We start from the raw sequence: 14,662 nt of genomic DNA, 5'->3' as shown, positions 1-14,662 counted from the left end.
CGAGGACGAGTCGGTTTACCTAGAGGCGTTTGGCTCTCGCCCTTCCACCTCCTGGGTGTCTCCGTCCTTTGACCCCCTCATGGAAGTGGTGGCGCGGAAGGCATGGACGGCCCCTGATACGATGGAACCTACCCCATGGAGGCCTTCAAAATTCATAACAGCCCCTTCGGACAAACAGTTTTTAGCCAAGGGAGTCCCGGTTGATGCCATGGTGGTGGCTGCAGCCACTAAGAAGGAACTGGCTGATCCTTCAGTACCTGTCCATCCTCCTAACAAGGAGTCTAGGACTATGGATAGGTACGGCAAGCGGATGTTTTCTTCAGCGACCTTTGTCATGCGGTCGCTGAATTACCTGTGCCATTTCACCCGCCTTCAAAGAGACATGCTCAAAGAAATGGGTGAGGCCCTACAGGATCCAACAGCTGCGGGGTCTCAAGACAAAATCAACTCCCAGCTGGCAACCCTGAATTCGATTGTCAACTCCTCCATGCGGCTTATTTCCTACGCGGCTGATGGGGCGAGTAGGGCTGCAGGCACAGGCATGGCCTTACGGCGTCACGCCTGGATGCGGCTTTGTAACTTTGCAGACCCCTTCAAGGCGTCCTTCACTAACTCCCCCCTTTGACGGTTCAGCTTTGTTTGGACCTCAGGTGAAGGATACTTTCACCAGATGTGAGCAAGAAGGCAAGACTCTCTCTGCCATGGGAGTCTGTTTTTCCACTCCGTCTAGACCATATTCTAAGGGTCAGAAGGGTGGTAAAATGTGGTTCCGTAAACCACAAGAAGTCACGCCTGACACAAGAGGTCAGTTCCCCTCTAGAGGCAGTGAGGGGAACAATAACAAACGCCACCCTAGAGGCAGAGGAGGTCCGCAAAATCAGGGTAGCAGAGAGACACTCTCTGACAAACCCTTCCAGCATCCCTGAGAAGCTGCCCGACTGTCCGCCTTCGGAGGCAGTCGGGGGAAGGTTATCACTGTACCCAGAAGCCTGGCTTTCACTCAACCAAGACAAATGGGTACGGTCGATTTATATCCAAGGGTTACAAAATTCCCTTTATCCACACCCCAACTCAGCCAAAAGGGCCCCTTCCAGTCGTTCCACCCAGTCTAAGGGAACAAGCAGTACTAGAAATATCAAAACTGCTGACAAAAAGAGCCATCTAGCCAGTCCCAGCAGACCAACAAGGATCCGGAATCTACTCCAAGTTCTTTTTGGTACCAAAAAAGACAGGGGACTGGAGGCCAATATTGGATCTCAGCAGACTAAACAAGTCTGTAATAAGAATGAAGTTCCGGATTGTCACGCTACAGTCCATTCTACCCTTACTGGGTCAGGACAATTGGATGTGCTCAGTAGACCTTCAGGATGCGTACTACCACATCAAGATGCACAGGCGCTCCAGGAGGTTTCTCTGCTTCCGGCTGGGAGCCTGTCACTACCAGTTCAGGGCCCTGTCCTTTGGTCTCATTACAGCCCCCTGAGTGTTCACCAAATGCATGGCAGCAGTTGCGGCTCATCTGAGGCGTCAAGGATTCCAGGTGTTTCCATATCTAGACGACTGGCTCCTCACTGCCACCACCAGGCGTCAGCTTCTCCTCTCCAGAGATTACACCATTCATACTTGCAAAGGGCTAGGTATCTCCATAAATTTTGAAAAGTCTGCCTTGTCAGTCTATTACCTTCATAGGCGCCACCTTGGACACAGTCTGACTCTCCGCTAAACTAACCGAGCAAAGAGTTCTAGATATTCGCAGGCATGTTCACATCCTCCTTCAGAACAACAGAATCCAGGCCAGGTTTGTCCTGAAGGTATTAGGTCTCATGGCGGCAGCCATTACACTACTTCCCCTAGCTCGCTTTCATATGCGGATCCTTCAGTGGATGCTTTTTTCCCAGTGGTCCTTTCAACAGCTTCCAATGTCACACAGCATCTTAATAACCCTGTCTTGCAAGAAACACCTTTCTTGGTGAATGGTCTCCCCTCAAGTCCTTCAGGGCAGACCACTTGTTACTTCTCCCCCGGTCACCACGGTGACAACGGACACCTCCCTGGTCGGGTGGGGGGGGGGCATTTTCAGGGCAGGACGGTCCAGGGCACATGGCAACCTTTCGAATGCCACCTGCACATAAATGTCTTAGAGATGAGAGCAGTACTTTTAGCGTTGCAAGCCCTTCAGGACTCTCTTCCCATCGGGACTATTGCAGTTCAGGCAGACAATATGTCCGTAGTGTGGTACATCAACAAGCAGGGCGGAACCAAGTCCTATCCCTTATGTCGAGAGGCACTCAGACTTTGGCAGTGGGCGATCTCCTCTCAGCGGTTTCTGATAGCAACGCATATCCCCGGGAAGTCCAACATCATAGCGGACAGGTTGAGCAGAGCCATTCTCATGTCACGCGAGTGGTCTCTCAAGCAATCAGTAGTGGAAGAAATTTTTCAGAAATGGGGTCGACCTTGCTGCGATCTTTTTGCAACACCTCAAAACAGCAAGTGCCACAACTTTTTCACTCTCTTCCCTCTTCCCGGCCAACCCCCCAGAGACGCTCTAGTCCACGATTGGCCCCGTGGACTTCCTTTTCCCCCCTTTCCATTAATCACTCAGTTGATTCAGAAAGCTACCGCCTTGAGAGCCACGATTATCCTCATTGCTCCTTACTGGCCTCGACAGATATGGTTTCCGTTCCTGCATCGTTACCTCTTGGGGCAGCCCTGGCATCTGGACCCAGTGCCAGACCTCTTTCGGGACAGCTGCACCACTCCCTCCAATCTCTCAACCTCACAGCTTGGTTGCTCCAATTCCAACCCTAGCCAGGCTTCCCCTTATTTCCCATTCTGTGCGTGACATCCTTATAGCCTCCCTTAAGTCATCTACCAGAAGGATTTATGCCAGCAAGTGGAAGCGTTTTTCCTTCTGGGCAGGAGCTAGAAATATGGATCCTTTTACTGCCCCTATCCAATCAGTCCTAGACTTCCTAGCCGAACTGTTTCACTCAGGGTCTTCTTCCTCCACCATCAGAGTACAGTTAGCGGCTATTTCGAACTTTCATGTAGGCTTTTCGGACTCCAGTATCATGTCCCATAAGCTTTGTAAAACCTTTCTTAAAGGAATCTTTTTGCTTAAGCCCCCGATCAGAGACCCCCCACCACAGTGGGACTTAAATTTGGTTCTAACTTCCTTGATTCTTACCACCTTTGAACCTGCGGCTTCCTGCTCCTTGAAGTTGCTCTCTTGGAAGACTCTCTTTCTAGTCGCCATAACATCTGCGAAAAGAGTATCAGAACTTCATGCCCTTTGCATTCGTCCACCTTATCTAGTTTTCCATAAAGACAGAGTGTCTCTCAGGACTAACCCATCCTTTTTACCCAAGATTTCTTCTGAGGCGAACCTAAACTAGACTATCGATCTCCCAGTTTTCTTCCCCAACTACTCCAACAGAGCGGAACAAAAGCTGCATTTTCTGGACGTTCATTGTCAGCTCCGTTACTATCTGGATAGAACCAAGCAAGCTAGGAAATCTGAGCAGCTCTTCCTATCTTATGCGGCAGGGAAGAAAGGCCTTCCAGTTTCCAAAGTAACCCTTTCTAGATGGCTGGCCTCTGTGATTACTTTCATTTATGAACTCAGATGTCAAAAACTACCGTCAAGGCCCAGAGCTCACTCAGCTAGAGCATTAGCCACGTCAATAGCTTTTCAGGCTAGATTACCAATAGATTCCATTTGTGCGGCAGCCACATGGGCCTCTCCTCATACCTTTATCTCTCATTACAAATTAGACATGGCCTCCCGAAGCCGGGCTAATTTTGGTTCCACCGTTCTCAAGAGTCTGTTCCGATGAGCCACCCAGGGTGAAGGTGCTAGGGACGCGGTCCCATCCAGCAAGAATGAAGGTGAGATTGACAACTTAACATTGAGAAGTTATGTACCTACCATAACGTTCCATGTTAGTTGTCTTCTTCTCGCCTTCTTTCTTCCGTCCCATCCCCCTAGCCTGGACAGACCTAAGGATCCTTGGGGATCTTCTTTCTGCCTCAATATAAGTCCCCTTGCTTATCTTTTTTTGGGTAGCTATAGATCTAGGTGACTATATGTGTAAGGTTTCCTCTTCTCCTTATCTTGGAGATCAGAACTGCTATGGTTTTAGCTATCAAACGAGATCTGGGTAGTTGGCGCCTAGCATTGTGGGATATAGGGTAGCCTCGAGCCGGTAAAAAATAGCTCTCGAGCTTTAGTATAGGCCGAGTCGGAGCCGAGGATCGGCTCCGAACCCATCCAGCAAGAAAGAAGGTGAGAAGAAGACAACTAACATGGAACGTTATGGTAGGTACATAACTTCTCATTAATAAATAGTTTGCATATTTAAGTTGCTTAATTGAGGCATCAAATAACCACACATTTAGTACTAAGATTAAACTACATTGTAGCAATAGCACTATGTTGCCTGCCTTTTAGGTGCTATAGACTTGATTGAGACAAGGTAGCCCATTCAGTTGGCACCACAGGAATGAAGTGGAACCGAGGTTGATCAGTGTTCTAGGCATGGATGAGTTAATGCACCCATGGACAAGAATTGCTGATGTCCTTATATTTTCATGTTGCAGTATTCATAACAGTAGGGAGTCGCTGCCTGCAGCGCCACCATCCGGCCAGTATACAAAAGTCTTTTTCACAGGAGGGTACGTGTGACGTCCCTTACCAGGGCCATAAACCGACGTTTGGTGTAAAAGTGACGTCTGCATGTACCCTCCTCAGAATTTTTCTGCTGCAGTGAACATCGAGCTCCTATTTGCCAGTCCCACAAGCAGATCGTGTTTCTTCAGACCGAATATAATTCTGTTCAATACCAGATGAGCGCTTCCAATACCAGATGAGCGCTTCTTCGACCGATATAGATAAGTGACCTGTTGGGTTTTTTCTTACTTTGATTACAGTTTAGACTTGCATGTCAGCTAGAAAGAGGAAGTGTGCTTGTGGGAGACAAATTCCTCACAAGGACATGCACAAGAAGTGCGTATTTTGCTTAGGTGAGGCCCACGACCATATGTCCTGCCCTGTTTGCAAATCTTTCATCCCCAAAACTCTCCGAAGCCACTTGGTTGCACTGAAGTTGTATTTAGAGAACCAAAGGCTACGTAGCTTAGCTCTCAGTATGGAAGGAGGATTAGGCGCATCCACCGAGCCGCCGAGGAAGAAGACCAAGAAAATCAGGCCGGAATCCCACGCTGCACCTCAGGTGTCCAAGCAGGTTCTAGAGGTGCTTAACAGCCTGGAATCAGCTCAGATGATGGTTACCAAAGCAGGCCCGGGAACCTTAATGGAAGCTGGGACGCTGGAAAGCATGTGTACGTCCGCTGAGGCAATTCAGCCATGGGAACCACAACTCACACTGTCTGAAGGCCCTGTTCCTTCTCTTCCTACTGAGCAGACGTCCACTTCTATGGTTTCTCCACCGGCAACTCCCTTGAAGAGGAAACAAAACTAAGCACCCTGAACCTCAACTGGTGCCTGGTTGGGAAGTGTTCTCATAGAGTTTCTTTAAGGCTTTTCAAGCCTTGCAGACACAACAGCTTCCCCCTACTCTCTCACCTCAGCCACCTGTACAGGTATCTAAGGAAGATTACTCCTTTTCTGAGATGAGGAATCCTTCTCTTATGAAACCCAGATAGACTCCCCTAAGGATTTCATCACCCTAGAGGAGGAGGATTCTATTTCTCCTGAATCCCCAGGAGAAGAATTTACCTTTGGGGACACTATCTCCCTCATGAGGGAACATTTTAAGTGGCAGGGTTTAGAATTATCAGAGTCCAAGAAAACGACACAGTTGCAGGCACCACCAAGAGGCTGACAAAATCACAGTTCAGGCAAAAGCTCAAAAGGAACAGCCGTTTATTCACTTACATAAACGCAACACTCCCCACAGTGTTTTCGTCAAACAAGACTTCTTCAGATATATAAATGAATCACACGCTGCTAATCTCCTTGTATACCCCCATGGTCCCTTAATTGAATAATTATTTAATGAATTAATGACATAAACATAATTTAAAAACACAGTTTAAAACAATAAATCCAGCCTTAAAGTAGCTTAAACATGTAATCTTCCTGTGCAGATGCTAATACACTAATATATATATAAATATAGAAGTATGTATGTATAAAATACATTATAAAATTCTTTCATTAATATAAAAATATAAATATATAAGTACCTATGTACTTGTATACATAAAATCACATTTGTATAAATACATAAAATACATGGTGATGAATAAAATTGATATATGCTATACTGTAAAATCAAAATTTCATTAGTTAAAATACAGTGCAACATTGTCATAAGGTGGTGTAAAGACCACCCCCAGTTACAGTTTTGCAGCACTCATTTTGAGTATCTGGGCAATAGATAAATGTTCATTAAGCCTCGGCGTCCTGTTTGCCTCTAATAGCAATTGCCAATATAACTCTCTTACCTCAATCATAGTCTCCCAGGGGCCGCCCCCACACATCCTGGTCAGTCTTCTCAAGGACAAAAAAGCCCCATTTGGCCTGTGTACACGATCAAGTATGTATATAAAGTGCATTGTTGTTATCTTGTATTCTTACAGCATTAATGCTTGTAAATCCTTCTTTTTAATTTAAGTGTAGTTTTTCCAACGTAGAATGCTGCACACGTAGCTAATTAAATCACACCCTCACTGCAGCAGTTGGAAAAGCTCTCGCCCTTGACCGTATAACCCCTGTCCGGGATGTACACAGATTCCTGATTTTAAAATAAATGGACAACTGGGCACATGATCCACATTTATAAGTGCCTAATCTTTTTCTGTGGACTGACTTGTTTCTTTCCAAAAGTTCCTTCAGGTGCCTTCCTTTTTTATATGTAAACCTTAAAGGGGTTTTGAACAGCATCATACAGTTTGGAATAGCAACCAAACTTGCCCCAGTGTTTAGAAATAATAATTCTAATATTAGGGGTATCCTGATTGTAAAACATAACAGTTACCCCTAAAAGCACCTCCCCCTTGAACACTTAAGTGGTTCGGTGTGACATTTGTGTTCATGGAAGAACTCTGCCTGTTGTGTGTATCCACCCTGCCACCGCCTAAAATAGGGCTAAATCTGCCAGGTCTTCCTTCCCTCACCTCTGCCATGACCTTTTCAACTAGCTCCCTAGGATATTTTCTAGCAAGAAACATATCCCTTACTTTAGCACTTTCACATTCATCATCTACATCTTTAAAGGTCATTCTACAACTATGAATTAATTGCCCCTTTACAGTACTTCTTTTCTGCTTGAAAGGATGTGAGCTGGTGAAATACAGGTAGGAATTGGAGAAGATCTCCTTCCTATACACCACTGATACAAATTCCTGCAGTTCCACATCTTTTTTTATTATAACATCCAAAAAATTCATCTCATGGTGGGAAATATGTGGATGAACCTTAAAAACTCTGTAGTTTGGTTCAAATATTATATAAATTCCGTAAGTTTAGTTTGTCCCCATCCAAAAAAAACAAATATCATCCAGGTATCGTTTGTAGTAGACCCAATACTGGGCATACTCTGAATGAAAAACAAACTTCCTCCCATACCATGAGTACAATGTTGGCATAAGTGGGGGCACAATATGTCCCCATTGCTACACCCTGAATCTGCCTAAAGAACAAAAATTGTGCCCCAAAACTAGGTCCATTAATTCTGTATACACTAGAAAAGTGCCTCTTGGAACCATTTCATACCCACTTTGTGGGGAATCACATTAAATAGATCCTGTATATCTAGTGTTACAAAAATGAGGGAGTCCGAGTACAGGTCCTTTTTAATACTCCTAAGGAAATCCCATGAGTCTTTAAGTATTCCACCTGCACTGGTCCAAATATTTTTTAATTTCAAATCCAAATATTTAGCCAGGGGGGTAGGTTTTAGACCCATTGGCTGCCACAATAGGTCTCATGGGGGGGGATCCTCAAGGTTTTTGTGCACCTTGGGAATCCCAAAGATGGAGGATATTCTTGGCTTTTCCATGTGGAGATATTCTCCCATCCACTCATCAAGATTCCTCTTGAAGAGAGTCAATGAGGGACTCTGCCTAACCTGGACTGGGATTTTATTCCAGAGTGAAGGGAGCCTCTGGGTTATGAATCTGTCCCTCCAGCATGTCCTATTTATTTCAGTGCTGAGGTTTAAGTCCCTCGAGCGCGTAGCTCGATGGGATTTGGATTTTCTGAGGTGCAGCATGTCCATTAAGTCCGGGTTGGACATGGCTTTATACGTCAGGCACAGATCGCCTCTGAGCAGGAGGTATGTCACTGAGTAGAGCTGGAGTTTCTTTAACCGGGCAGCATAATGCATCTGTTTGAGCCCCTTGATCCTCTTGGTGAGGTACTTTTGGGGTCTTTCCAGTTGCTGCAGGTGTCTGGTAAGGTACATCCCAGAAGGGGCATTGTACTCAATTATGGGCCTGATGAGGGATGAGTAAAGAGGCACGATGACCTCCCCTGATCTAGATGTGAATCCCTTCATGATTAGGTGGGCTATATAAAATGTTTTTCTAACCACTTTGGCCACGTGGTTGTCAAATGAGAGATCACTATCAACTTGGGTCCCCAGGTCCCTAATTACTTCTTCTGTACTTAATGGATTACCACCTATGTGGTAATTTGTGGGCACTTTGTTTTTGCCAAAGGGATGACTATACAACTTTTGGCGTTTAGCTTGAGGCCATGGCTCTGGCACCAGTTGTCTGTTTCTATGAGGCCCTTTTGGAGGATGCTTGTGTCGGCTGGAGAGTCTATTATGGCGCCCAGTTTGCAGTCATCTGCGAACTTGGTCAGCCACAGTCCTTCCATGTTGGCCTGTACCTCCTAGAAATATATACCGAACAAGAGAGGTCCCAGGACTGAGCCTTGTGGGACGCCACTTGTAACTGGTTTGGAGTCTGACATGGCTCCAGCTATTCTAACCATGTGGGTTCTGTCCTTGAGCCAGTTTGCAACCCATCTGGTGACATAGGGGTTTATATTTAAGCTGGTGAGCTTATCTATAATGCCCGAGTGGGGTATTGTATTGCAGGCTTTTGCGAGCTCCAGGTAGGCTGTGTGGATCACCTTCCCCTTGTCAATGGCCTTGGTGACTGTTTCAAAGAAATCGACCAGGTTTAAGAGGCAGGATCTGCCCTTAACAAAGCCGAACTGGGTAGGACCCACTGTCTGTAGGTCCCCAATATCTTTATTTATAAGGTCCATGATGATCCTTTCCATAGCTTTGCAGACCAAGCTAGTGAGACTTATGGGGCGATAGTTTCCAGGATCCGTTGAGGCACCACCTTTGTGGAGAGGGACCACTGTTGCTGTATGCCACTCTTTGGGTACATATCCTGTAGTAAGGCTGAGATTGAACCGTAGTTTTAGGGTTGGATTTAGCTCTTCTTGGAGTTCATGTAGGATGCAGCCCGGGACACCGTCTGGTCCCATTGCTGTGTTTCTTGCTTTGGAGAGGGCAGCTCTTACCTGAACATCTGAGATGTCAGGGGGGCAGCACTCTGCTGGGATAGATATTAGCCCTTTTGGTGGGGAGGGGGGGGGAGAGAAGTTTGCGCTGAACATGTCAGCTAGGGTGTTGGCAATGTCTGTGGGTTCGGTGTATTTTTTGTCATTTTGGACTAATTCTGAGCATATCTGGGAATTCCCACCCAGGTTCCTAACATAACTAAAGAAAGCCTTGTGATTATCCTTAGTGTCCTGTGCAATTTTTCTCTCGAAGCTGGCCTTAGACGATTTTATGAGTGCCCGTAGTTTTTTGCTAATACTGATCAGAGATGCCTTCCCTTTTTGGGATTTTCCTCTGTCATGTAGTAGCTTCCTCCTTCTATTGTATAGTTTGTTTATGGCTGGGGTCCACCAGACAGGACGTCTGCCTTTGGAGGATTGGGTCTTGGTTTTATTTGGGATTGCATGATCCATGCTTTCCTGAAGGTGTTCATAGAATGCGTTTATAAAGGATTTTGTGGTCTGGGCCGTATTATCCACAGGCCAGGGGACTTTGAAGGATTCCACCTCGGTTTTGAGGAGTGTGAAATTTGCTTTAGAGAAGTTTTTCACTGTGGTTTTCTGGACATGGGGTGGGGTCGGGATGTGAATATCCAGTGAGATTAGTTTATGGTCTGATCTTACCAGTGAGGGATACACTTCTGGTCTGGAGCATAGAGTCCCCATGTTGGTGATGATCAGGTCCAGTATGTTTTCCCCTCTTGTGGGAGTGGTAACAAGTTGTTCCATAGCATTTGAGTTTATAAATTCTAGGAACCTTTGGGCTAGGGTGTTGGAGCTAGAGTAATGCTCCCAGTCTATGGTTGGGTAGTTGAAGTCACCCAATATAATGGTGTTTGGAGAGACCTTCATATTTTCCAGTGTTCTCAGGAAGGCCGAGTGGGGTTCCTGGGTTTGGGAGGGTGGTCAGTAGCAGGCTATAAACTGGAAGGCAGTTTTACCCACTGTTAGTTGCACATGGATAGTCTCTGATGCTTCGTGCTGTGCCACCAACCTGGAGGTGTGGGTATCTTTGACGAATATTGACACTCCCCCTCCTTTTGTGGTTCGGTCCAAATTTTGGGGGCGAAAAGCATGGTATGAGGTATAACCTGGTAGTGCTGGGGTGCTCTCGAGAGCCTTGAACCAGATTTCTGTTACTGCACAGATATCGATGTTCTCCATGCTAAGGAGAGTTTCGAGTGCGTGCATCTTGAGGTTTAGACTTCTGGCGTTGAGTAGCATTACTCTTAGTTTCTTATCCCTTGTGATACCTATGGAGGTGGGTTTGTCTTTTGAGCCTTGCCTAAAAAAGTGAGTTGCTTATTTCTGTGGCTTGTTTTTTCCTTGCAGTGCCAAGTCACCAGCAGCACCATTCTATCAACTTAGAACTCTGCACAAAGTAATAATAATGGTAGAACCAAAATTAATTTACCATCAAGGATACCTACACCTCCATGTTAGTGGCACAGCTTGATACCTCTGAGATCATCCATGTGCAACTAACATCGGGCAAATCTGCAGTGCAAATTGTGGCCTGCCACAGATCACCCTCTATGACCCAGGACCACCACTGCACCTTTCTGGAGACACTGGAAAACATGAAGGTCCTACCGAACACCTTGATATTGGGCGAGTTCAATTACCCTACCATTAACTGGGAAAACTACTCTAGTACAAACTCCCAGGCCCAGCACTTCCTGGAATTCATCAACTCAAACGCCCTGGATCAGCTGGTAAACTCCCCTACTAGAGGTGAAAACATATTGGACCTGGTCACCACAAACATGGGCGACAGGTGTTCCACACCGGAGGTCAACCAGTCACTGGTTAGATCAGACCATAAACTAATCACTCTGGATGTCCACACCCCACCACCACCCCCAACTAAGGAAACCACAGTAAAGAAACTTTTCTAAAGCAAACTTCACCTTACTTAAGACAGAGGCGGTAAGTTTCACAGCCCCCATGCTAAAGGATAACGCTGTCCAAGATGCAGAAACCTTTACAAATGCACTCTGAGCACCTACAAGGATGCATGGATCATGCCATCCCTAGCAAAACCAAGACTCGCTCATCTAAGAGAAGGAAACCAGTCTGGTGGACCCCTGCCATAAACAGGCTATACAATAGAAGGAGGAAACTAGTTCAGAAAAAAAGCAAATCCCAAGAAGGAAAGACATCCCTGATCAGTATCAGAAAGTAAATAAGGTCCCTCATAAAATCATCCAAGGCTAACTTCGAAAGAAAAATAACCAAGGATTCAAAAGATAACCAGAAAGCCTTCTTTAGCTATGTTAAGAATCTAAGTGGCTTCTCGCAGATATGCACTGAACTAGTGCAAAATAGCACAAAATATACTGAACCTACTGATATTGCTAACATCCTGGCAGATAGATTCAGTGCAAACTTCACTCCCCAGTCCCCTCTCACCCCCAAAAGGGCCCACAACAATACCGGAATAGTGTAGTGTCCCGGAAATCACAGACGCACAGGTGAAAATAGCCCTTTCAAAAGCCAAAAACACAACGTCAGTGGGGCCAGCTGGTGTCCCAGGCTGCATCTTGCACGAACTACAGAACGAACTAACCCCCACCTAAACACATTGTTCATCCTCAGCCTCTCCACAGGCTACATGCCCATAGAATGGCGCACAGCAGCGGTTATTCCACTCCGCAAAGGAGGGGCCACAACTGACCCTGGTAACTATCGCCCCATAAGCCTGACTAGCCTGGTCTGCAAGGCTATGGAGCGCATCATCATGGAACTCATTAACAAAGACATTGGGAACCTCCAAACACTTGACCTGACCCAGTTCGGCTTTAAGGGCAGATCATGCCTACTAAACCTGGTTGACGTCTTCGAGACAGTCACCAAGGCCATAGACGAGGGAAAGGTTGTTCACACAGCCTACCTTGCCCTCGCCAAGGCTTTCGACACCATTCCCCACTCGGGTATTACAGAAAAACTCACCAACCTGAACATAAACCCCTACGTCACGAGATGGCTTGCCAACTGGCTCACATGGTAAGAATAGCGGGATCCCGGTCCGACTCTAAACCAGGCACAAGTGGTGTCCTGCAAGGTTCGGTCCTGGGACCCCTACTGTTCAGCATATACTTCTCAAGTACAGGCAAACACAGGAAGACTATGGCTAACCAAGTTCGCCGATGACTGCAAACTGGGAGCCATAATTGACTCCGGCTGACACAGACATCCTCCAAAAGGGCCTTACTGAGACGGACACCTGGTGTCAAAGTCATGGCCTCAAGCTTAATGCCAAAAAATGCATCGTCATCCCGTTTGGGAAAAATGAAACACCCACGAATTACCACATAGGTGGCAGCCCCCTTAATACAGAAGAGGTAATAAGAGATCTGGGGACCCAGGTAGATAGTAATCTCTCATTTGGCAATCATATTGCCAAAGTAGTTAGGAAATCCTGTGTGGCCCATCTAAATACTAAAGGGTTCGCATCTAGAAATAAAGAGGTTATAGTGCCCCTCCTACTCGTCACTCATCAGACCAATCAAAAAGTACAGTGCCCCATTTCGGATGTACCTCACAGGACACTTCCAACAGCTGGAGAGACCACAAAAGTACCTCACCAAGAGGATTACTGGCCTCACAGATATGTCCTATGCAGCCCGACTGAAAAAACTCCAGCTGTATTCAGTGGCATATCGCTTACTCAGAGGTGATCTCTGCCTGACTTAAAAGCCATGTCCGACTCAGAATTGATGGACATGCTCCACCTAAAGAAATTCAAGTCACTGCAAGCCACGAGCTCTAGTGAGATGAACCTCACCACAACAGTAAATAGAACATGCTGGAGGGATAGTTTCTGTCACAGAGACGCTCCATGCTTTGGAGCAAAATTCCAAACTACATTAGGCAGAGCCCCTCACTAATCAAGAGAAACCTTGATGAGCGGATGGGTAACAGAAATTACACCCCTGGGATCACTTCATTGGCTCTGCTTAACAGAGGATCAGTTAATTAATCAATGGGGTGGCGAAAGCCGACAAACTCTGGCTAGGCTTATAAATGCCCTCGGACAAATAGCCTAGTACCTACCTATGAACCTAATTTCCCATATGAATGACTAGTAGTACTCAAACATTTTTAATTCGTTCTGTGTGGTGTTTGTTGTGCTAGCTTAATGATTATACATTTTTCTGTTTGTTCTTTCATGGAAGTAGCTTTCTGTTATTGTATCTGAGCTTTACATTTTTTGTAATCATTTCCATTTATGTACATTGTTTTAGAAAAACGTTTATCCAGGGGGATCTCCCATGCCAGCTACCCCATTGTATCTCTGGCTCGTACTTGTGTTACCAACAACGGAAGCAGTGAACAACTCCTGGATACACCTATCTGCACTTTCCAGCTACCTGACTTGACTGTTTACAAAGAGGATTTCCGCAACTTCATTGAACGGGATCTCATTGAGCAGTCCATGCTAGTTGCACTGGAACAAGCTGGTAAGTTACTGTTTTGCTTCTCAGGTGTATCTATTTTTACTCAAGTGCATCTTTTTAGGAGGTTCAGAGTTAGAAAAGCCCCTAGTCAACAATACTGAGAAAGCATCTTTTAGCAGGATGTGTAAAAGTGTGGTTGACCTCTTTAAGGAATTTTTTGCCAGCAGTGCTACCATTCGTAGTTGCGGATGGATATCCTTCATTGTATATTGTAATTGCAGCAGACCATACTTCAGGTTTGGCATGCATAGGCATCACTCATCAGTGTCTGATTTCCATCGGTCCTATGCAGCATCACACATAGCAAGGACCTCATTCTCCATCAGGATGCCCCTTTAGAGTGCATGTTTCGGTTTCTGATGCAGCTTAGTGACTTTACATAGAAGAACAGCTCATCTGCCTTGCTTTTTGTTGAAGAAACCGTTACCAGTCATCTTTGGCTCACGAGTCAAGAATCTAGTGTTAAGGAATACAGGAGAGCATTGTAAAGACAAGGTTTCTAAATCCTTTTTCCTACATGGAGAAAAGAAAATTAGGAGAAAGGAAAGAAAACGAAAGACTTACTCTGAGGAAAGCTGAAAGAGCGTGAGGAAAGATTGGTGTTTTTCACTATTGCAGTACCAATGTGATGGTGAAAACCGTCTTAAGTCCA

General features: G+C 45.8%; 1 protein-coding gene across 4 annotated transcripts in view; it reads left to right on the top strand.

The window, feature by feature from the left end:
• OTUD7B (OTU deubiquitinase 7B) overlaps positions 1-14,662 on the top strand; it is a 1,511,480-nt gene that overhangs the window by 368,418 nt on the left and 1,128,400 nt on the right. For all 4 annotated transcript variants that reach the window (XM_044079900.1, XM_044079902.1, XM_044079901.1 and 1 more), the window contains one exon: positions 13,798-14,013. In XM_044079900.1, coding sequence (XP_043935835.1) covers positions 13,798-14,013 — 216 coding nt within the window. The remainder of the gene's footprint in view (positions 1-13,797; positions 14,014-14,662) is intronic.

This window comes from Protopterus annectens, chromosome 8.part0 (genome assembly GCF_019279795.1).
Source record: "Protopterus annectens isolate FY-2018-M chromosome 8.part0, PAN1.0, whole genome shotgun sequence".
Classification (NCBI taxonomy): domain Eukaryota; kingdom Metazoa; phylum Chordata; order Ceratodontiformes; family Protopteridae; genus Protopterus; species Protopterus annectens.
Note: the sequence above shows the minus strand (reverse complement) of the source record. Positions and strands in the feature narration are given on the sequence as shown.